This window comes from Bombina bombina, chromosome 3 (assembly GCF_027579735.1).
Source record: "Bombina bombina isolate aBomBom1 chromosome 3, aBomBom1.pri, whole genome shotgun sequence".
In the NCBI taxonomy this organism is placed as follows: Eukaryota; Metazoa; Chordata; class Amphibia; order Anura; family Bombinatoridae; genus Bombina; species Bombina bombina.
In genome coordinates this window covers 549423712-549447793 of record NC_069501.1, presented here as the reverse complement: position 1 = coordinate 549447793, position 24082 = coordinate 549423712, and the positions used below count along the sequence as shown (strand labels likewise).

The 24082-nt window shown below is 41.6% G+C and overlaps 1 protein-coding gene across 4 annotated transcripts in view; it reads right to left on the bottom strand.

Moving 5' to 3' along the window:
• Positions 1–24082, bottom strand: part of ZMYM4 (zinc finger MYM-type containing 4) — a 710031-nt gene that overhangs the window by 376712 nt on the left and 309237 nt on the right. For all 4 annotated transcript variants that reach the window (XM_053707062.1, XM_053707061.1, XM_053707064.1 and 1 more), the window contains one exon: positions 4294–4506. In XM_053707062.1, coding sequence (XP_053563037.1) covers positions 4294–4506 — 213 coding nt within the window. The remainder of the gene's footprint in view (positions 1–4293; positions 4507–24082) is intronic.

Below are 24082 nucleotides of genomic sequence, written 5' to 3'. Positions count from 1 at the left end.
CATTGAAGAGCAGATAACCCAGATACTCTACAAGCAGAAGAGATAACGAACAAGAACAAAACTTTCCAAGATAAAAGCTTTTATATCAATAAAATGCATAGGCTCAAATGGAGCCTGCTGAAGAAATCTCAGAACAAGATGAAGCTCCATGGAGGAGCAACAGGTTTGATTCTAATCAAAGCTTTTAACAAAAGAATGAACATCTGGAAAACGAGACAACTTATGGAACAAAACCGAAAGGGGCAGAGATCTGGCCCTTAAGAGAACTAGCTGACAGGCCTTTCTCTAAACCATCCTGAAGAAATTAAAGAATCTGCAGGGTCTCCACCTTGTGCCAGAGGAACCCCTGATAAGCACACCAAGACAGATAAGTTCTCCACACTTTGTGGTAAATATGCCTGGTGACATGCTTTCTGGACTAAACCAATGCATCAATAACTCTCTGGACACTCCCAACTGCAGTGATCTCGCCAAACACCTCCTGGTTTAGCAACCATTCCATGGAGTGCAGAGCCTGCCTGCTTAGAAAATCTGCTTTCATTTGTCCACGTCAGGAATGTGTCTCTGCCCACTGAAGGATAAGAGAGACTTCCTTCATTGCTAGGGAACTGCGGGTTAAACCCTGGTGGTTGGTATATGCCACATTGTGATGTCTGAATGGAATTAAATAAACTGGACGTGACGTAACGTAACTGAGGCCATGCTTGTAGAGCATTTAAGAAAGCCCTCAGTCCAGAATGTTGATCAGGAGACTCCATTCCTTAAAGGGACAGTACACTGTAAAATTGTTTTTCCATTAATGTATTTTAAATTACTTGTTATACCAACTGCAGAGTATAAAATATTTGAGAAATTCCATTTTCATGCTTATTTGTGTATATGAAGTAGCTGATGTTGTGCTTTGAAACCACAGCCTATTACAATGGGTTGAACTTAAAGGTGATATCAGATCTCATTATGTTCTAAGTTTGTGTAAACATACTTGCTTCCTTATCTTATATTTGGCTGGAACACCAAAGCTCAATACATAGAGAGAACAATGGAAAATGATCATTTTATTACTTAACCATCATGTCCCCACTGAGAGTGTAATCTCTTCTGCTGGCTGTGTATACTTAGGCTATTCAATAGCCTATACTCCAGTATTAATTTGTTCAGTGTAGGTGGCGATACCACAGGCTAAATCAGCTATTTCAAATGCTGAAATAGGAGTAAAGGAGCTACTTGTAACCAATTTAATACACTCTAGCAGGTTCATTGGGAATAATTTAAAGGGGAGACATTTTTTTGGGTGAACTGTCCATTTAAACCACCAGGCCCCCTGAGCCCTTAGAGGACTCCATACAGCACTCAAGCTTATCAAACTCGCTCCAATGTTAGAATTTCCCAGAAAGGAAGCAGGAAACATCTGCCCTGGAGCATAGGTTCCTGAGACAGTCACCAGGAGACTCTCTCATCACTGGATCTAGACTGATGACTTGAGGCAATTCTGAGTGATTTCCATTCCATTGTTTGAGAATACATAACTGTAGAGGTCTCAGATGAAAGCAAGCAAACAGAATAGCATCCGAAGCTGCCACCATGAGGCCTCACACCTCCATGCATTAAGCCAGACGGCTGAAGAGTGGATTGTAGGAGCCGGCAGGCAGCTAGAAGCTTTTGGTGTTGTTAATCCGTGAGGAAAATAATCATACGGACAGAATCTATTATGTTCCTTAGGAAACACATTCTTGTGTTGGGAATGAGAGAACTCTTTTCCAGATTCAAAGATACCAGAGAAACCTTTCTGTATGAGAGCTTGCTAAAAGAGAAGTTGTCGCTTGAACCAAAATATCGTCCAAGTAAGGCGCCAAAGCAATCCCCTTCAGTCTGCCTACGGCAAGCAGTACCCCTAGGACCTTTGTGAAAATCCACGGAGCCATAGCTAGGGAAGAGCTATGAACTGAATAGTAGTCCAGAAAGACAAATCAAAGGAATTGATGACGATTCTTGTTCATGGAAATATGCAGATACGCATCCTTTAGATCTATTGTGATCATGAACTGACCCTCCTTGACCAGAGGAAGAAAAGACCAATAATTCCATTTTGAAGGTTGGGACCATTAACAATTTGTTTAAACACTTCATACCATTAACAATTTGTTTAAACACTTCATATATCCAGAATGGGATGGAAAAATTACTCTTTTTTTGGAATCATAAACAGGTTGGAATAGAATCCCTTTCCCCTCTCTGTGAGAGGGACTGGGACGATAACTCCCATAGTTGCTAGATCCTCTACATAATGGAAAAAAGGTACTCCTGGGAGGATCCGATTTGGTCAAGGACGAGTTCCTCTGAGAACCTGTTCTGAAGAAAGGAGCGAAAATTGCCCCCAGCACGACTCTTAGATTTGGCTTTCATGTCCTCAGATAAGGAATCACAGCAAAAAGGTGGCAGCTCCAGCCATCATTGCAATACCTACAGCAGGCTGAAAAAGCAAACCCGTCTGAAGGAAAACCTCTCTTAGGTATCCGCCAAATTTTCTATCCATAGGATCCTTAAAAGAAGTATGATCGCCCAAGGGAATAGTAGTGCGTTTCACCAGAGTAGAAACAATGCAGTCTACCTTAGGGACTGTAGTCCACATTTCTAAATGAGAATCTGGAACCTGAAACATTTTCTTAAATGTAGAAGGGGAAAAAAGGAACCCCAGGTTTTTCCCATTCCTTTGAAATAATATCCGCAACCAGTGAAGGTACTGGAAACAATTCAGGTTTTTTTTAACTTAGGTCTATACATTATGTCCAGCTTGTGAGTCTGTCTGTCTGTCCTCAGCTGGCTTAGACTCAGGGACCTCTAGAGTGGACAATGCCACCCTTAGGTCAATACCTAAGGCATTCAACCTTAAAAGGGACAGGAAACCCCAACATTTTCTTTCATGATTTGGATAGAACATACAATTTGAAGCAACTTGTCAATTTACTTATCAAATTTGCTTCATTCAATGCTGAAAAGGAGGTATAGGAACTTTCCTACGACCATTAGCAACCAACAGACACATTACACTACCAAGAGAATTACATGGCCTTTAAAAAAATTGTTTAATCTTTAGCAGAGCACTTCTCTCTGCCAACCTCCATGAAATGAAGGTAAATAACTACTGAGAGGGTAAAGGAAGTGGAGGGATATGTAAAGCCTTCTTAGTGATTTCTTTGCCTCCTCCTGGTGGCCAGGTGAAGTATTTCCCAATAGTTAATGAATTAATTTGTAGACTCTCACTACCATTAGAAAGAAAATAGATTTACCGCCATTTTTCACTAGCCCAGGACTTGATCCAAGAAGACTTATGGTCACAAACTGTGGTTTTAGAAGTGAAAACCAAGATACAAAAAAAAAAAGTGTTTGCTGCAATTATTGAATAATCAAACTCCACCGACCATTTGCCTTGTTTGGAAGAGCCAATCTGGTCTTAAAACTGTAGCTAACAAGGCTAGCCACAGCCAAATGTTCAATATAAAGTAAATTGTTTTGCATTTCTTATTAAAGATAGCTAATATGCAGCAGGGTTAGCCTTGACAAGTATGCAGTGTGCTTTTCAGTCCTGAACATTAGAAGAGCCAACATTTTCAGATATAAGTTACATAAAAAGGAAGCACAATAAATAATGAAAGTATATAGCAAAGTTGTTACTATGTATAACTAAACCTTTAATATTAAAATCTTAGGGTGTTTACTGTTCCTTTAATTTAAAATAAACTGATAATTCCCACTCATGCAGTTGGTTGCACAAGGGTAGGAAGCGATAAATATGGGGAACATATACACCCCACAATCTTTGAAGGAAAGCGGACAGGTTCACAACATGTGAATCCTGTCCATTTGCAGAAATATAGATTTTGCCCAATGTATAAATACTGTATAGCAGCTTCTGCTTTCCTACTGCTTTTTATTTAATACTATTTAAAGTAATTTAAAACTTGAATCGAGACATCTACATTGAAAAAACTGACAAAAGATTTTAAAATGGCTCATCTAGCTTAAGGATTCACAATTAAACTGTAGCTTCCCATGCCCACTATTTAAAAAATATAATAATAATAAAAAAGGCTGCTAGATTTTTAACATGCTAGTCAAGTCCTGATGTAAACTATAACCAGTGAGGAACATTTTAACTTGGAATTCCAATTAAGGTTTCATAATACACACCTACCGTTTACATTTAGTATTTGCAAGTATAACAGATGTAACAACTTTTGGCAGTGAAAATGCTAGCAGTAAAAAAAAATTATGTAAGAGAATTTTGGAAGTTACCTGTTTAAAGGCAGTGACACAGGCGGAACTGCAGAATTTTTTGCACTGTCCATCAATGTTCAGCAGGTGGCACTGGCCTGAGCCACTGTAGCAGTACCCCCCACAGTTCTCACAGCAGTTCATGGTAAGGTTATTGGCAGAGCGAAACTTGGAAAAGCAGGCATCACTGCAAAGCTTGTGTACAACATTCTGGTAGTTCACCTCATGTCGAATCTGAAAGAGCAAAAAGTGGGATGTAAAACGAAAGCAGGAAAGAATGGAAAGGGAACAAAACAAAAAAAAAAAAGATGAGAATAAGAGCACTAGAATTGTTGACAAAAATAACTATGGTACCCCAAGAGATATTTAAAAAAAAAAAAAAGAAAAAAAAAAGAAGTTCTCTATGTTTATTATAAACCCTGAGCAAATTGTTATCAAGGGAAATTTAGCATCTGAATGTACTACTGTACTCAAGAGTTGGGAAGCTATTTTAGATATCTACATATATCAGTGTTCTCCCCGTTTTAATGGGTGCACTACCCAACTGATTTTACTGAACACCCAGCTAATATTTTAGCCAGCACGGAGTTAAAATGAAAATGTTACAATTTTACAAAGTATTACACTGCCCCCTCCCAAACCCCCCCACTTCATAATGCCATCAGGCTGGCAAATGTTTTTGTGAAGAGCACTGGTTAGTATGAGTGTAACTGATGTTATAAAGGTGTAGAGCACAGTACACTATTTAAACTGCCCCCTCTCATGGTGAGCTTTCTTAGGGGCCTCTACTATAAGTCCTCTAAAAGTAGAATATATTAAGTCAATAATGAATATAATTAGCTGATTATAAGAGCAAACGGTAGGGGTTTAGAAACTGATATTACACATGGAGAAACAATACTTTAACCTACATATTGCCTTATTACTTAAGAGGTAGCTAAGAAAATAACTAAAGCAACATGAAAACTTAAAGCTCCCTAACAAAAGGATATATCAATTATATGCAAAGGCAATAAATAACATGGTGACTATATTTAGTACGCTAGGGTCTAGCGTACCTAAATAGTTTTCTTCACGAGTTATGTGGTTAAAAGTATCCATGATCCAGTAGCTAATTTCTAAGTGGTTTTTCAGCTTGTAATAACACTGGAAAAAACACTAATAGGGTGAGGCACATTAGGCGATGGAGGAGGTGGCATATGACCTAAAGGTCATCATTAGTGTGTACTGTCTTAAAATCTTAAAATATTATACTGTGGTTGAGCATCCTTCTCCACAAGGTGTCCACAGCATGTGAACACTTTGAATGCAGAAAAAGAGGAGGCCAGAGAAACCCAGCAACAAGCCAAAAATCAACTGTGAGGCAATATGAACCCCAAGAATAGACTTGAATGTTACTTCTACGAGGAAAGGACACAGACACAAGCACGTTTGTTGTGACAAGTCCCTGACAAGCTGCAAAGCAGAAACTGTATCTTCACATTGTGGGGCCTTGATAAATTATCTCATCTCCGGCTGAAACCCTAGGCTGACACAGAAGCTCCATCATTGTCCTCACTAGGGGTCTGCTGCAGAAAACAGGCAAGAGCACCGCTTTATGAGATATGGGGCAGGCTGATCTGCTGCACGAGTTTTACTGTCCTAAAAGGTCCCGTTTCCTGCACAGACTAGCAGGCAGTTTCCTGGATATCCAGAGTACAGCCAGTGAGGAGTCAGGGCCCTAATGAGTGTACAAAGTAATCCTTACAGCTTGCACAGTGGAAATACAGCAGCTATTCCTTGAATCATCAGATGGCTTAAAGGAGCTGCTGGGGACAGATGCAGTCAGTCCAGCAGCAAGGAATGAGTTGTTAGCTAATGGTAACAATTCGTGTTCAGTCCCATGCACCAGGTAGAGCCAGGCATCAAAGAGATTAACCTCTCTGACCTCAAACAGGCACACAAAAAACATAATTTATGTAAGAACTTACCTGATAAATTCATTTCTTTCATATTAGCAAGAGTCCATGAGCTAGTGACGTATGGGATATACATTCCTACCAGGAGGGGCAAAGTTTCCCAAACCTCAAAATGCCTATAAATACACCCCTCACCACACCCACAAATCAGTTTAACGCATAGCCAAGAAGTGGGGTGACAAGAAAAAAGTGCGAAAGCATAAAAAATAAGGAATTGGAATAATTGTGCTTTATACAAAAAAATCATAACCACCACAAAAAAGGGTGGGCCTCATGGACTCTTGCTAATATGAAAGAAATGAATTTATCAGGTAAGTTCTTACATAAATTATGTTTTCTTTCATGTAATTAGCAAGAGTCCATGAGCTAGTGACGTATGGGATAATGACTACCCAAGATGTGGATCTTCCACGCAAGAGTCACTAGAGAGGGAGGGATAAAATAAAGACAGCCAATTCCGCTGAAAAATAATCCACACCCAAAAATATAATTTATGCTTACCTGATAAATTCATTTCTCCTGTAGTGTAGTCAGTCCACGGGTCATCCATTACTTATGGGATTATATCTCCTCCCTAACAGGAAGTGCAAGAGGATCACCCAAGCAGAGCTGCTATATAGCTCCTCCCCTCTACGTCATATCCAGTCATTCGACCGAAACCAAACGAGAAAGGAGAAACTATAGGGTGCAGTGGTGACTGGAGTTTAATTAAAATTTAGACCTGCCGTAAAAAACAGGGCGGGCCGTGGACTGACTACACTACAGGAGAAATGAATTTATCAGGTAAGCATAAATTATATTTTCTCCTGTTAAGTGTAGTCAGTCCACGGGTCATCCATTACTTATGGGATACCAATACCAAAGCTAAAAGTACACGGATGACGGGAGGGACAGGCAGGATCTTTACACGGAAGGAACCACTGCCTGTAGAACCTTTCTCCCAAAAACAGCCTCCGAAGAAGCAAAAGTGTCAAATTTGTAAAATTTTGAAAAAGTGTGAAGTGAAGACCAAGTTGCAGCCTTGCAAATCTGTTCAACAGAGGCCTCATTCTTAAAGGCCCAAGTGGAAGCCACAGCTCTAGTAGAATGAGCCGTAATCCTTTCAGGAGGCTGCTGTCCAGCAGTCTCATAGGCTAAACGTATTATGCTACGAAGCCAAAAAGAGAGAGAGGTAGCCAAAGCTTTTTGACCTCTCCTCTGTCCAGAATAAACGACAAACAGGGAAGAAGTTTGACGAAAATCTTTAGTTGCCTGCAAATAAAATTTCAGGGCACGGACGACGTCCAGATTGTGCAGAAGTCGTTCCTTCTTTGAAGAAGGGTTAGGGCACAATGATGGAACAACAATCTCTTGATTGATATTCTTGTTAGTGACTACCTTAGGTAAGAACCCAGGTTTAGTACGCAGAACTACCTTGTCTGAATGAAAAATCAGATAAGGAGAATCACAATGTAAGGCCGATAACTCAGAGACTCTTCGAGCCGAGGAAATAGCCATTAAAAACAGAACTTTCCAAGATAACAGCTTGATATCAATGGAATGAAGGGGTTCAAACGGAACACCTTGCAGAACGTTAAGAACTAAGTTTAAGCTCCACGGCGGAGCAACAGTCTTAAACACAGGCTTAATCCTAGCCAAAGCCTGACAAAAAGCCTGAACGTCTGGAACTTCTGCCAGACGTTTGTGTAAAAGGATAGACAGAGCTGAAATCTGTCCCTTTAACGAACTAGCAGATAAACCCTTTTCTAAACCTTCTTGTAGAAAAGACAATATCCTAGGAATCCTAACCTTACTCCATGAGTAACTCTTGGATTCGCACCAATATAAGTATTTACGCCATATTTTATGGTAAATTTTCCTGGTAACAGGTTTCCTAGCCTGTATTAAGGTATCAATCACTGACTCCGAGAATCCCCGCTTTGATAGAATCAAGCGTTCAATCTCCATGCAGTCAGCTTCAGAGAAATTAGATTTGGATGTTTGAAAGGACCTTGAATCAGAAGGTCCTGTCTCAGAGGCAGAGACCATGGTGGACAGGACGACATGTCCACTAGATCTGCATACCAGGTCCTGCGTGGCCACGCAGGCGCTATTAGAATCATCGATGCTCTCTCCTGTTTGATCCTGGCAATCAATCGAGGAAGCATCGGGAAGGGTGGAAACACATAAGCCATGTTGAAGACCCAAGGTGCTGTCAGAGCATCTATCAGCACCGTTCCCGGGTCCCTGGACCTGGATCCGTAACAAGGAAGCTTGGCTTTCTGGCGAGACGCCATGAGATCCAGATCTGGTTTGCCCCAATGATGAAGCAGTTGGGCAAACACCTCCGGATGAAGTTCCCACTCCCCCGGATGAAAAGTCTGGCGACTTAGAAAATCCGCCTCCCAGTTCTCCACGCCTGGGATGTGGATCGCTGACAGGTGGCAAGAGTGAGACACTCTGCCCAGCGAATTATCTTTGAGACTTCCATCATCGCTAGGGAACTCCTTGTTCCTCCTTGATGGTTGATGTAAGCCACAGTCGTGATGTTGTCCGACTGAAACCTGATGAACCTCAGAGTTGCTAACTGAGGCCAAGCCAGAAGAGCATTGAAAATTGCTCTTAATTCCAGAATGTTTATTGGAAGGAGTCTCTCCTCCTGAGTCCATGATCCCTGAGCCTTCAGGGAATTCCAGACTGCGCCCCAACCTAGAAGGCTGGCGTCTGATGTTACAATCGTCCAATCTGGCCTGCGGAAGGGCATCCCCTTGGACAGATGTGGCCGAGAAAGCCACCATAGAAGAGAATCTCTGGTCTCTTGATCCAGATTTAGCAGAGGGGACAAATCTGAGTAATCCCCATTCCACTGACTTAGCATGCACAATTGCAGCGGTCTGAGATGCAGGCGCGCAAAAGGTACTATGTCCATTGCCGCTACCATTAAGCCGATTACCTCCATGAATGGAATGAAGGACACAGCAAGCATTTAGAAGTTTTGATAACCTGTCCTCCGTCAGGTAAATTTTCATTTCTACAGAATCTATAAGAGTCCCTAAGAAGGGAACTCTTGTGAGTGGCAATAGAGAACTCTTTTCTACGTTCACCTTCCACCCATGCGACCTTAGAAATGCCAGAACTAACTCTGTATGAGACTTGGCAGTTTGGAAACTTGAATCAGAATGTCGTCTAGGTACGGAGCTACCGCTATGCCTCGCGGTCTTAGTACCGCCAGAAGAGAGCCCAGAACCTTTGTAAAGATTCTTGGAGCCGTAGCTAACCCGAAGGGAAGAGCTACAAACTGGTAATGCCTGTTTAGGAAAAGCAAATCTTAGATACCGGTAATGATCCTTGTGAATCGGTATGTGAAGGTAGGCATCCTTTAAATCCACTGTGGTCATGTACTGACCCTCTTGGATCATGGGTAAGATGGTTCGAATAGTTTCCATTTTGAACGATGGAACTCTTAGGAATTTGTTTAGGATCTTTAAGTCCAAGATTGGTCTGAAGGTTCCCTCTTTTTTGGGAACCACAAACAGATTTGAATAGAATCCTTGTCCGTGTTCCGACCGCGGAACTGGGTGGATCACTCCCATTAGTAAGAAGTCTTGTACACAGCGTAGAAACGCCTCTTTCTTTATCTGGTTTGCTGATAACCTTGGAAGATGAAATCTCCCTTGTGGAGGAGAAGCTTTGAAGTCCAGAAGATATCCCTGAGATATGATCTCCAACGCCCAGGGATCCTGAACATCTCTTGCCCAAGCCTGGGCGAAGAGAGAAAGTCTGCCCCCCACTAGATCCGTTTCCGGATCGGGGGCCCTCACTTCATGCTGTCTTAGGGGCAGCAGCAGGTTTTCTGGCCTGCTTGCCCTTGTTCCAGGACTGGTTAGGTTTCCAGCCCTGTCTGTAGCGAGCAACAGTTCCTTCCTGTCTTGGAGCGGAGGAAGTTGATGCTGCTCCTGCCTTGAAGTTACGAAAGGCACGAAAATTAGACTGTTTAGCCCTTGGTTTGGCCCTGTCTTGAGGCAGGGCATGGCCCTTACCTCCAGTAATGTCAGCGATAATTTCTTTCAAACCGGGCCCGAATAATGTTTGCCCTTTGAAAGGAATATTAAGCAATTTAGATTTAGAAGTCACATCAGCTGACCAGGATTTAAGCCACAGCGCTCTACGCGCTTGAATGGCGAATCCGGAGTTCTTAGTCGTAAGTTTGGTTAAGTGTACTACGGCATCAGAAATAAATGAATTAGCTAGCTTAAGGGCTTTAAGCTTGTTCATAATCTCATCCAATGGAGCTGTGCTAAGGGTCTCTTCCAGAGACTCAAACCAGAATGCCGCCGCAGCAGTGACAGGCGCAATGCATGCAAGGGGTTGTAATATAAAACCTTGCTGAACAAACATTTTCTTAAGGTAACCCTCTAACTTTTTATCCATTGGATCTGAAAAAGCACAGCTATCCTCCACCGGGATAGTGGTGCGCTTAGCCAGAGTAGAAACTGCTCCCTCCACCTTAGGGACCGTCTGCCATAGGTCCCGTGTGGTGGCGTCTATTGGAAACATTTTTCTAAATATAGGAGGGGGTGAAAAAGGCACACCAGGTCTATCCCACTCCTTGTTAACAATTTCTGTAAGCCTTTTAGGTATAGGAAAAACGTCAGTACACGCCGGTACCGCAAAATATTTATCCAGCCTACATACTTTCTCTGGAATTGCAACCGTGTTACAATCATTCAGAGCCGCTAATACCTCCCCTAGTAATACACGGAGGTTCTCAAGCATAAATTTAAAATTTGAAATGTCTGAATCCAGTTTACTTGGATCAGATCCGTCACCCACAGAATGAAGCTCTCCGTCCTCATGTTCTGCAAATTGTGACGCAGTATCAGACATGGCTCTATTATTATCAGCGCACTCTGTTCTTATTCCAGAGTGATCGCGTTTACCTCTAAATTCTGGCAATTTAGATAGTACTTCAGTCATAACATTAGCCATGTCTTGCAAAGTGATTTGTATGGGCCGCCCTGATGTACTTGGCGCCACAATATCACGCACCTCCTGAGCGGGAGGCGAAGGTACTGACACGTGAGGAGAGTTAGTCGGCATAACTTCCCCCTCGTTGTCTGGTGATATATTTTTCACATATAAAGTTTGACTTTTATTCAAAGTAACATCTATACATTGAGTGCACAAATTTCTATTGGGCTCCACATTGGCCTTTAAACATAGTGAACAAACAGCTTCATCTGTGTCAGACATGTTTAAACAGACTAGCAATAACACTAGCAAGCTTGGAAAAAACCTTTAAATAAATTTACAAGCTATATAAAAAACGCTACTGCGCCTTTAAGAAACATAAAAATGTGACACAGTTGAATTAACAATGAACCAAATATGTTAAAACAACCAAATTTTAACAGAAAATGTATAAAGTTAGCAGAGAATTGCACCCACAAGCAAAAGGATGATTAACCCCTTAATACCCAAAACGGATAACAGCTGAAATAATAAACGTTTTTTATCACAGTCAAACACACTGTCACAGATCTGCTGTGACTGATTACCTCCCTCAAAACTAGTTTTGGAGACCCCTGGGCTCTGTAGAGACGTCCTGGATCATGGAGGAAGAAATAGGAAGACTGTGACTAAATTTTTACTGCGCAATAAAGCGCTAAAATAGGCCCCTCCCACTCATATTACAACAGTGGGGAAGCTCAGTAAACTGTTTTTATTCAGAAACAAACGACAGCCATGTGGTAAAAATCATGCCCATAAAGTTTTATCACCAAGTACCTCAGAAAAAACGATTAACATGCCAGTAAACGTTTTAAAAATGAAAATTATGAAGTGTTATTAATAAGCCTGCTGCTAGTCGCTTTCACTGCAGTGCAGGCTCAAATATTACTTTAATATAGACAGTATTTTCTTAGTGAAATTCCATTCCCCAGAAATACCTCAGAGTATACATACATACATATCAGCCTGATACCAGTCGCTACTACTGCATTTAAGGCTGCACTTACATTACATCGGTATTAGCAGTATTTTCTCAGTCAATTCCATTCCTTAGGTGGGCCCTGCATGCTATCCCCTGTTCTGAAGTTACCTCACTCCTCAGAATGGCCGAGAACAGCAAGTGGATCTTAGTTACGACCGCTAAGATCATAGACAAACTCAGGTAGATTCTTCTTCTAATGCTGCCTGAGAAGAAACAACACACTCCGGTGCCGTTTAAAATAACAAACTTTTGATTGAAGAAATAAAAACTAAGTTTAACACACCACAGTCCTCTCACACGTCCTATCTATAGTTAGGTGCAAGAAAATGACTGGATATGACGTAGAGGGGAGGAGCTATATAGCAGCTCTGCTTGGGTGATCCTCTTGCACTTCCTGTTAGGGAGGAGATATAATCCCATAAGTAATGGATGACCCGTGGACTGACTACACTTAACAGGAGAAATAAAGTTTAAATCTTATAATGAAAAAAACCCCTGAAATTATAGGCAGAAGAATCAAACTGAAACAGCTGCCTGAAGTACTTTTCTACCAAAAACTGCTTCAGAAGAAGAAAACACATCAAAATGGTAGAATTTAGTAAAAGTATGCAAAGAAGACCAAGTTACTGCTTTGCAAATCTGATCAACCGAAGCTTCATTCCTAAACGCCCAGGAAGTAGAAACTTACCTAGTAGAATGAGCTGTAATCCTTTGAGGCGGAGTTTTACCCGACTCGACAAAAGCATGATGAAATAAAGATTTCAACCAAGATGCCAAAGAAATGGCAGAGGCCTTCTGACCTTTCCTAGAACCAGAAAAGATAACAAATAGACTAGAAGTCTTTCGGAAACTCTTAGTAGCTTCAACATATTTCAAAGCTCTAACTACATCCAGAGAATGCAATGATCTCTCCTCAGAATTCTTAGGATTAGGACATAATGAAGGAACTACAATTTCTCTACTAATGTTGTTAAAATTCACAACCTTAGGTAAAAATTTAAACGAAGTTTGCAACACCGCCTTTTCCTGATGAAAAATCAGAAAAGGAGACTCACAAGAAAGAGCAGATATTTCAGAAACTCTTCTAGCAGAAGAGATGGTCAAAAGAAACAAAACTTTCCAAGAAAGTAATTAATGTCCAATGAATGCATAGGTTCAAACGGAGGAGCTTGAAGAGCCCCCAGAACCAAATTCAAACTCCAAGGAGGAGAAATTGACTTAAAGACAGGTTTTATACGAACCAAAGCTTGTACAAAACAAAGAATATCAGGAAGATTAGCAATCTTTCTGTGAAAAAGAACAGAAAGAGCAGAGATTTGTCCTTTCAAGGAACTTGCAGACAAACCTTTATCCAAACCATCCTGAAGAAACTGAAAAAATTCTCGGAATTCTAAAAGAATGCCAGGAAAAATGATGAGAAAGACACCAAGAAATATAAGTCTTCCAGACTCTATAATATATCTCCCTAGATACAGATTTACGAGCCTGTAACATAGTATTAATCACAGAGTCAGAGAAACCTCTTTGACTAAGAATCAAACGTTCAATCTCCATACCTTTAAATTTAAGGATTTGAGATCCTGATGGAAAAAAAGGACCTTGCGACAGAAGGTCTGGTCTCAACGGAAGAGTCCACGGTTGGCAAGAGGCCATCCAGACAAAATCCGCATACCAAAACCTGTGAGGCCATGCTGGAGCCACCAGCAGAACAAACGAGCATTCCTTCAGAATCTTGGAGATTACTCTTGGAAGAAGAACTAGAGGCGGAAAGATATAGGCAGGATGATACTTCCAAGGAAGTGACAATGCATCCACTGCTTCCGCTTGAGGATCCCTGGATCTGGACAGATACCTGGGAAGTTTCTTGTTTAGATGAGAAGCCATCAGATCTATTTCTGGAAGTCCCCATATTGAACAATCTGAAGAAATACCTCTGGGTGAAGAGACCATTCGCCCGGATGTAACGTTTGGCGACTGATATTATCCGCTTCCCAATTGTCTATACCTGGGATATGAACCGCAGAAACTAGACAGGAGCTGGATTCCGCCCATAGCAGTATCCGAGATACTTCTTTCATAGCCAGAGGACTGTGAGTCCCTCCTTGATGATAGATGTATGCCACAGTTGTGACATTGTCTGTCTGAAAAACAAATGAACGATTCTCTCTTTAGAAGAGGCCATGACTGAAGAGCTCTGAAAATTGCACGGAGTTCCAAAAATGTTGATTGGTAATCTCACCTCCTGAGATTCCCAAACCCCTTGTGCTGTCAGAAACCCCCATACAGCTCCCCAACCTGTCAGATTTGCATCTGTTGATCATAGTCTAGGTTGGAGGAACAAAAAGAAGCCCCCTGAACTATACGATGGTGATCTGTCCACCACGTCAGAGAGTGTCGAACAATCGGTTTTAAAGATAATAATTAAGATATCTTTGTAAAATCCCTGCACCACTAGTTCAGCATACAGAGCTGAAGAGGTCGCATGTGAAAACGAGCAAAGGGAATCGCGTCCAATGCGGCAGTCATAAGACCTAGAATTTCCATGCATAAGACTACCGAAGGGAATGATTGAGACTGAAGGTTTCGATAAGCTGAAACCAATTTCAGACGCCTCTTGTCCGTCAGAGACAGAATCAAGAACACTGAATCTATCAGGAAACCTAAAAAGGTTACCCTTGTCTGAGGAATCAAACGAACTTTAAGGTAAATTGATCCTCCAACCATGTTCTTGAAGAAACAACACTTATAAAAGACTGGAAGGTTCTTTCTAGAGAAAATGAGCAAAGGGAATTGAATCCAATGCTGTGGCCATAAGACCTAAAACTTCTATGCATATATAGCAACTGTAGGAAATAATAGAGACTAAAGGTACCGATAGACGGAACCCAATAACATTATCCCTTGTCTGATAGAGACAAGGACAGTGACACAAACTATCTGGAAACCTAAAAAAGGTGACCCTTGTGTGAGGAATCAAGAGCTTTAGAAAAGAAGATCCTCTATGTCCTGAAGAGTAAGTGAATCATATGAGATTCCGCATCCTCAGAAAATAATCTGAATGAAAACAGAAAAATGAAAAACATAATTTATGCTTACCTGATAAATTCCTTTCTTCTGTTGTGTGATCAGTCCACGGGTCATCATTACTTCTGGGATATAACTCCTCCCCAACAGGAAATGCAAGAGGATTCACCCAGCAGAGCTGCATATAGCTCCTCCCCTCTACGTCAGTCCCAGTCATTCGACCAAGAATCAACGAGAAAGGAGTAACCAAGGGTGAAGTGGTGACTGGAGTATAATTTAAAAGATATTTACCTGCCTTAAAACAGGGCGGGCCGTGGACTGATCACACAACAGAAGAAAGGAATTTATCAGGTAAGCATAAATTATGTTTTCTTCTGTTATGTGTGATCAGTCCACGGGTCATCATTACTTCTGGGATACCAATACCAAAGCAAAAGTACACGGATGACGGGAGGGATAGGCAGGCTCATTATACAGAAGGAACCACTGCCTGAAGAACCTTTCTCCCAAAAATAGCCTCCGAAGAAGCAAAAGTATCAAATTTGTAAAATTTGGAAAAAGTATGAAGCGAAGACCAAGTTGCAGCCTTGCAAATCTGTTCAACAGAGGCCTCATTCTTAAAAGCCCAAGTGGAAGCCACAGCTCTAGTGGAGTGAGCTGTAATTCTTTCAGGAGGCTGCTGTCCAGCAGTCTCATAGGCTAAGCGTATTATGCTACGAAGCCAAAAAGAGAGAGAGGTAGCTGAAGCTTTTTGACCTCTCCTCTGTCCAGAATAAACGACAAACAGGGAAGAAGTTTGGCGAAAATCTTTAGTTGCCTGCAAGTAGAACTTGAGGGCACGAACTACATCTAGATTGTGTAGAAGACGTTCCTTCTTTGAAGAAGGATTTGGACACAAGGATGGAACAACAATCTCTTGATTGATATTCCTGTTAGTGACTACCTTAGGTAAGAACCCAGGTTTAGTACGCAGAACCACCTTGTCTGAGTGAAAAATCAGATAAGGAGAATCACAATGTAAGGCTGATAACTCAGAGACTCTTCGAGCCGAGGAAATAGCCATTAAAAACAGAACTTTCCAAGATAACAATTTTATATCAATGGAATGAAGGGGTTCAAACGGAACACCCTGTAAAACGTTAAGAACTAAGTTTAAACTCCATGGCGGAGCAACAGCTTTAAACACAGGCTTGATCCTAGCTAAAGCCTGACAAAAAGCCTGGACGTCTGGATTTTCTGACAGACGCCTGTGTAATAAGATGGACAGAGCTGAAATCTGTCCCTTTAATGAACTAGCTGATAAACCCTTTTCTAACCCTTCTTGTAGAAAAGACAATATCCTAGGGATCCTAACCTTACTCCAGGAGTAACGTTTGGATTCGCACCAGTATAGGTATTTACGCCATATTTTATGGTAAATTTTTCTGGTAACAGGCTTCCTAGCCTGTATCAGGGTATCAATAACTGACTCAGAAAAACCACGTTTTGATAAAATCAAGCGTTCAATTTCCAAGCAGTCAGCTTCAGAGAAGTTAGATTTTGATGTTTGAATGGACCCTGTATCAGAAGGTCCTGTCTTAGAGGTAGAGACCAAGGCGGACAGGATGACATGTCCACTAGATCTGCATACCAAGTCCTGCGTGGCCATGCAGGCGCTATTAGAATCACTGATGCTCTTCCCTGTTTGATTTTGGCAATCAATCGAGGAAGCAGCGGGAAGGGTGGAAACACATAAGCCATCCCGAATTTCCAAGGTGCTGTCAAAGCATCTATCAGAACCGCTCCCGGATCCCTGGATCTGGACCCGTAGCGAGGAAGTTTGGCGTTCTGGCGAGACGCCATGAGATCTATCTCTGGTTTGCCCCAACGTCGAAGTATTTGGGCAAAGACCTCCGGATGAAGTTCCCACTCCCCCGGATGAAAAGTCTGGCGGCTCAAGAAATCCGCCTCCCAGTTCTCCACTCCCGGGATGTGGATTGCTGACAGGTGGCAAGAGTGTGACTCTGCCCAGCGAATTATCTTTGATACTTCCACCATTGCTAGGGAGCTTCTTGTCCCTCCCTGATGGTTGATGTAAGCTACAGTCGTGATGTTGTCCGACTGAAACCTGATGAACCCCCGAGTTGTTAATTGGGGCCAAGCCAGAAGGGCATTGAGAACTGCTCTCAATTCCAGAATGTTTATTGGAAGGAGACTCTCCTCCTGATTCCATAGTCCCTGAGCCTTCAGAGAATTCCAGACAGCGCCCCAACCTAGTAGGCTGGCGTCTGTTGTTACAATTGTCCAGTCTGGCCTGCTGAATGGCATCCCCCTGGACAGGTGTGGCCGATGAAGCCACCATAGAAGAGAATTTCTGGTCTCTTGATTCAGATTCAGAGTAGGGGACAAATCTGAGTAATCCCCATTCCACTGACCTAGCATGCACAATTGCAGCGGTCTGAGGTGTAGGCGTGCAAAAGGTACTATGTCCATTGCCGCTACCATTAAGCCGATCACCTCCATACATTGAGCTACTGACGGGTGTTGAATGGAATGAAGGGCACGGCATGCATCTTGAAGCTTTGTTAACCTGTCCTCTGTCAGGTAAATCTTCATTTCTACAGAATCTATAAGAGTCCCCAAGAATGGAACTCTTGTGAGAGGAAAAAGAGAACTCTTCTTTTCGTTCACTTTCCATCCATGCGACCTTAGAAATGCCAGAACTAACTCTGTATGAGACTTGGCAGTTTGAAAGCTTGAAGCTTGAATTAGAATGTCGTCTAGGTATGGAGCTACCGAAATCCCTCGCGGCCTTAGTACCGCCAGAAGGGCACCCAGAACCTTTGTGAAGATTCTTGGAGCCGTAGCCAATCCGAATGGGAGAGCTACAAACTGGTAGTGCCTGTCTAAGAAGGCAAACCTTAGATACCGGTGATGATCCTTGTGGATCGGTATGTGAAGGTAAGCATCCTTTAAATCCACTGTGGTCATGTACTGACCCTCTTGGATCATGGGTAGGATTGTCCGAATAGTTTCCATTTTGAACGATGGAACTCTTAGGAATTTGTTTAGAATCTTTAAATCTAAGATTGGCCTGAAAGTTCCCTCTTTTTTGGGAACCACGAACAGGTTTGAGTAGAACCCTTGTCCTAGTTCCGACCGCGGAACCGGATGGATCACTCCCATTGTTAACAGATCTTGTACGCAGCGTAGAAACGCTTCTTTCTTTATCTGGTTTGTTGACAACCTTGACAGATGAAATCTCCCTCTTGGGGGAGATAATTTGAAGTCTAGAAGGTATCCCTGAGATATGATCTCTAGTGCCCAGGGATCCTGAACATCTCTTGCCCAGGCCTGGGCGAAGAGAGAGAGTCTGCCCCCCACTAGATCCGGTCCCGGATCGGGGGCTCTCGGTTCATGCTGTCTTTGGGGCAGCAGCAGGTTTCCTGGCCTGCTTGCTCTTGTTCCAGGACTGGTTAGGCTTCCAGCCTTGCCTGTAACGAGCAACAGCTCCTTCCTGTTTTGGTGCAGTGGAGGTTGATGCTGCTCCTGTTTTGAAATTCCGAAAGGGACGAAAATTAGACTGTCTAGCCTTAACTTTGGCCTTGTCCTGAGGTAGGGCGTGGCCCTTACCTCCCGTAATGTCAGCGATAATTTCTTTCAAACCGGGCCCGAATAAGGACTGCCCCTTGAAAGGTATATTAAGTAATTTGGACTTAGAAGTAACATCAGCTGACCAGGATTTTAGCCACAGCGCCCTGCGTGCCTGTATGGCGAATCCTGAGTTCTTAGCCGTAAGTTTGGTTAAATGTACTACGGCCTCCGAAATGAAAGAATTAGCTAGTTTAAGGACTCTAAGCCTGTCCGTAATGTCGTCTAGCGTAGAGGAACTAAGATTCTCTTCAAGCGACTCAATCCAAAATGCTGCCGCAGCCGTAATCGGCGCGATACATGCAAGGGGTTGTAATATAAAACCTTGTTGAACAAACATTTTCTTAAGGTAACCCTCTAATTTTTTATCCATTGGATCTGAGAAAGCACAGCTATCCTCCACCGGGATAGTGGTACGCTTAGCTAAAGTAGAAACTGCTCCCTCCACCTTGGGGACCGTTTGCCATAAGTCCCTAGTGGTGGCGTCTATTGGAAACATCTTTCTAAATATTGGAGGGGGTGAGAACGGCACACCGGGTCTATCCCACTCCTTAGTAACAATTTCAGTTAGTCTCTTAGGTATAGGAAAAACGTCAGTACTCGCCGGTACCGCAAAGTATTTATCCAACCTACACAGTTTCTCTGGTATTGCAACGGTGTTACAATCGTTGAGAGCTGCTAAGACCTCCCCTAGTAGTACACGGAGGTTCTCCAATTTAAATTTAAAATTTGAAATATCTGAGTCCAATCTGTTTGGATCAGAACCGTCACCCACAGAATGAAGCTCTCCGTTCTCATGCTCTGCGAGCTGTGACGCAGTATCAGACATGGCCCTAGCATTGTCAGCGCACTCTGTTCTCACCCCAGAGTGATCACGCTTGCCTCTTAGTTCTGGTAATTTAGACAAAACTTCAGTCATAACAGTAGCCATATCTTGTAATGTTATCTGTAATGGCCGCCCAGATGTACTAGGCGCCAAAATATCACGCACCTCCCGGGCGGGAGATGCAGGTACTGCCGCGTGAGGCGAGTTAGTCGGCATAACTCTCCCCTCGCAGTTTGGTGAAATTTGTTCACATTGTACAGATTGACTTTTATTTAAAGTAGCATCAATACAGTTAGTACATAAATTTCTATTGGGCTCCACCTTGGCATTGGAACAAATGACACAGATATCTTCCTCTGAGTCAGACATGTTTAACACACTAGCAAAAAAACTTACAACTTGGTTATAATCTTTTTTAGCAAAAAAACGCACTGTGCCTCAAAGAGGTACTAACGATTAAATGACAGTTGAAATAATGAACTGAAAAACTGTTATAGCATCAAACTTTAAAACAACACAATCTTTTAGCAAAGGTTTGTTCCCATTAGTAAAAACAACACTAATTAAATTTGTACATAAGAAAATAAAACAACGTTTTTATTCACAGTCACTATAAGGATTCTCACAGCTCTGCTGAGAGAATTTACCTCCCTTCAAAGAAGTTTGAAGACCCCTGAGATCTGTCAGAGATGAACCGGATCATGCAGGAAATATAAAAGTAACTGACTGGAATTTTTTGATGCGTAGCAAAGAGCGCCAAAAACGGCCCCTCCCTCTCCCACACAGCAGTGAAGAGAAACGAAACTGTCACAATTAAAGCAAAAAAACTGCCAAGTGGAAAATAATGCCCAAATATTTATTCACACAGTACCTCAGCAAAGTTAAACGATTCTACATTCCAGCAAAAACGTTTAACATGAGAATAGTTATTAAAAGGATTAATGACCTTTAACAGAGTAGTTCCGGTGAAATACCATCCCCAGAATACTGAAGTGTATACATACATGTCATTTTAACGGTATGGCAGGCTTTTCTCATCAATTCCATTCAGAAAATAAAAACTGCCACATACCTCAATGCAGATTCATCTGCCCGCTGTCCCCTGATCTGAAGCCTTTACCTCCCTCAGATGGTCGAGAACAGCAATATGATCTTAACGACTCCGGTTAAAATCATAGTAAAAATCTCTGTCAGATTCTTCCTCAAACTCTGCCAGAGAAGTAATAACACGCTCCGGTGCTATTTTAAAATAACAAACTTTTGATTGAAGTCATAAAAACTAAGTATAATCACCATAGTCCTCTCACACATCCTATCTAGTCGTTGGGTGCAAGAGAATGACTGGGACTGACGTAGAGGGGAGGAGCTATATGCAGCTCTGCTGGGTGAATCCTCTTGCATTTCCTGTTGGGGAGGAGTTATATCCCAGAAGTAATGATGACCCGTGGACTGATCACACATAACAGAAGAAATATGCATTTATTGTATCTAATGAAAACAAATAATGCTATCAAAGACCGTAAAAAGGCAAAATAATTTGAATAAAACTTCAAAACCCGGTTCCTCAAAAGAAACTGGAAGAAACAGCCCAGAAGATTCCAGGTCTGAGCAGCGCTTGAACCCCATGGGTGCCCAGCCATGCTTCAACAGTACCCAAAATACATAGGACAGAAACACAGTTAAAGAAAGTGTTAGCCTTGCTGGAATAAAATCAAAGAAATTTGGACAAAATAAATTTCAAAGAAGCCTTAACCTGCCCCTTACCAGCCAAGCTGGAATACGGCACGTACATCGCAAATTTAGGGAGCTGATTTCGAACTCCAAATATAGACATGTTACTTGGGAAAGAACTCAGGAATTCGTTCCTTAATAAGAACAACCAAACTAGTATAAGCTTAAAGTTTTAGTCTTAGAACTCAACCTTGAAGCCCAGAGTAACAGTTAAGAATTAAATCCAATTATGAAACAAATAATTGATTATCTTAGAACAAAGGAAATATGGATTTTTTTTTTGATTTTTTTTTAAAAATCACAAAATTCTTTTAGCTAAAAAAGCTAAAAAGACATAGATTAACCCTCATTTGCGAAAATATTCAATAAAATGAAGACACAAATGAAATTATTAGCATGATAGTTCAGTTTAAAGGACCAGCCAATACAGTGGACTTGCATAATCAATAAATGCAAAACAACAAGACAAATGCAACAGCACCTAGTCTAGTAAATGTTGTCCCTTAAACAATGCTAAAATAAATCATAATCTGATACTTGATCTTAAAGTAAACAGAGAAAATAAAGCAATTGCAATATCCAAATAAATCACAGGACCAAGCCTGAAACTAAATAATTTTCCATAAATAAGATACAGCTATCTAAAGGAAAATAAATACTATTTTGCTATAGAAACAATAGCATAATTAGTAGAATTAGAGATAGCCCCAATAAATTGGAGAACCCTCCAAATTAAGTTTAACTGCTGGCAAAGAATATAGTTTAAAACCTTTTTGAAAAAGGAATAAAAGAAAATTCTCAGCCTAATCCATTCCCTAGTACAGGGAATTGGAAAGAAAACCTCTAAAGAAATAAATAGGCAGAAATGATGTCAGCTAGTTTTAAAGAACTAGTTACCTTAATATCCAAAATAATCAACACCTTTTCAACAAAGAACAAATGTACTTTAATAATTGAAAAATAATAAAAAAGTAGATTTGTTAGTGTCAATATCTGATGAAGAAAATTTCTGAAAAAAAACATCAGAGAAGGATAAATTAGTATGTTGTTGGTCATTTAAAACTTCAATAATTAAAAAAGAAGTGAAAACAGAATTTATGTTTACCTGATAAATTACTTTCTCCAACGGTGTGTCCGGTCCACGGCGTCATCCTTACTTGTGGGATATTCTCTTCCCCAACAGGAAATGGCAAAGAGCCCAGCAAAGCTGGTCACATGATCCCTCCTAGGCTCCGCCTACCCCAGTCATTCGACCGACGTTAAGGAGGAATATTTGCATAGGAGAAACCATATGATACCGTGGTGACTGTAGTTAAAGAAAATAAATTATCAGACCTGATTAAAAAACCAGGGCGGGCCGTGGACCGGACACACCGTTGGAGAAAGTAATTTATCAGGTAAACATAAATTCTGTTTTCTCCAACATAGGTGTGTCCGGTCCACGGCGTCATCCTTACTTGTGGGAACCAATACCAAAGCTTTAGGACACGGATGAAGGGAGGGAGCAAATCAGGTCACCTAAATGGAAGGCACCACGGCTTGCAAAACCTTTCTCCCAAAAATAGCCTCAGAAGAAGCAAAAGTATCAAACTTGTAAAATTTGGTAAAAGTGTGCAGTGAAGACCAAGTCGCTGCCCTACATATCTGATCAACAGAAGCCTCGTTCTTGAAGGCCCATGTGGAAGCCACAGCCCTAGTGGAATGAGCTGTGATTCTTTCAGGAGGCTGCCGTCCGGCAGTCTCGTAAGCCAATCTGATGATGCTTTTAATCCAAAAAGAGAGAGAGGTAGAAGTTGCTTTTTGACCTCTCCTTTTACCAGAATAAACAACAAACAAGGAAGATGTTTGTCTAAAATCCTTTGTAGCATCTAAATAGAATTTTAGAGCGCGAACAACATCCAAATTGTGCAACAAACGTTCCTTCTTTGAAACTGGTTTCGGACACAGAGAAGGCACGACTATCTCCTGGTTAATGTTTTTGTTAGAAACAACTTTTGGAAGAAAACCAGGTTTAGTACGTAAAACCACCTTATCTGCATGGAACACCAGATAAGGAGGAGAACACTGCAGAGCAGATAATTCTGAAACTCTTCTAGCAGAAGAAATTGCAACCAAAAACAAAACTTTCCAAGATAATAACTTAATATCAACGGAATGTAAGGGTTCAAACGGAACCCCCTGAAGAACTGAAAGAACTAAGTTGAGACTCCAAGGAGGAGTCAAAGGTTTGTAAACAGGCTTGATTCTAATCAGAGCCTGAACAAAGGCTTGAACATCTGGCACAGCTGCCAGCTTTTTGTGAAGTAACACAGACAAGGCAGAAATCTGTCCCTTCAAGGAACTTGCAGATAATCCTTTTTCCAATCCTTCTTGAAGGAAGGATAGAATCTTAGGAATCTTAACCTTGTCCCAAGGGAATCCTTTAGATTCACACCAACAGATATATTTTTTCCAAATTTTGTGGTAAATTTTTCTAGTTACAGGCTTTCTGGCCTGAACAAGAGTATCAATAACAGAATCTGAGAACCCTCGCTTTGATAAGATCAAGCGTTCAATCTCCAAGCAGTCAGCTGGAGTGAGACCAGATTCGGATGTTCGAACGGACCTTGAACCAGAAGGTCTCGTCTCAAAGGTAGCTTCCATGGTGGAGCCGATGACATATTCACCAGG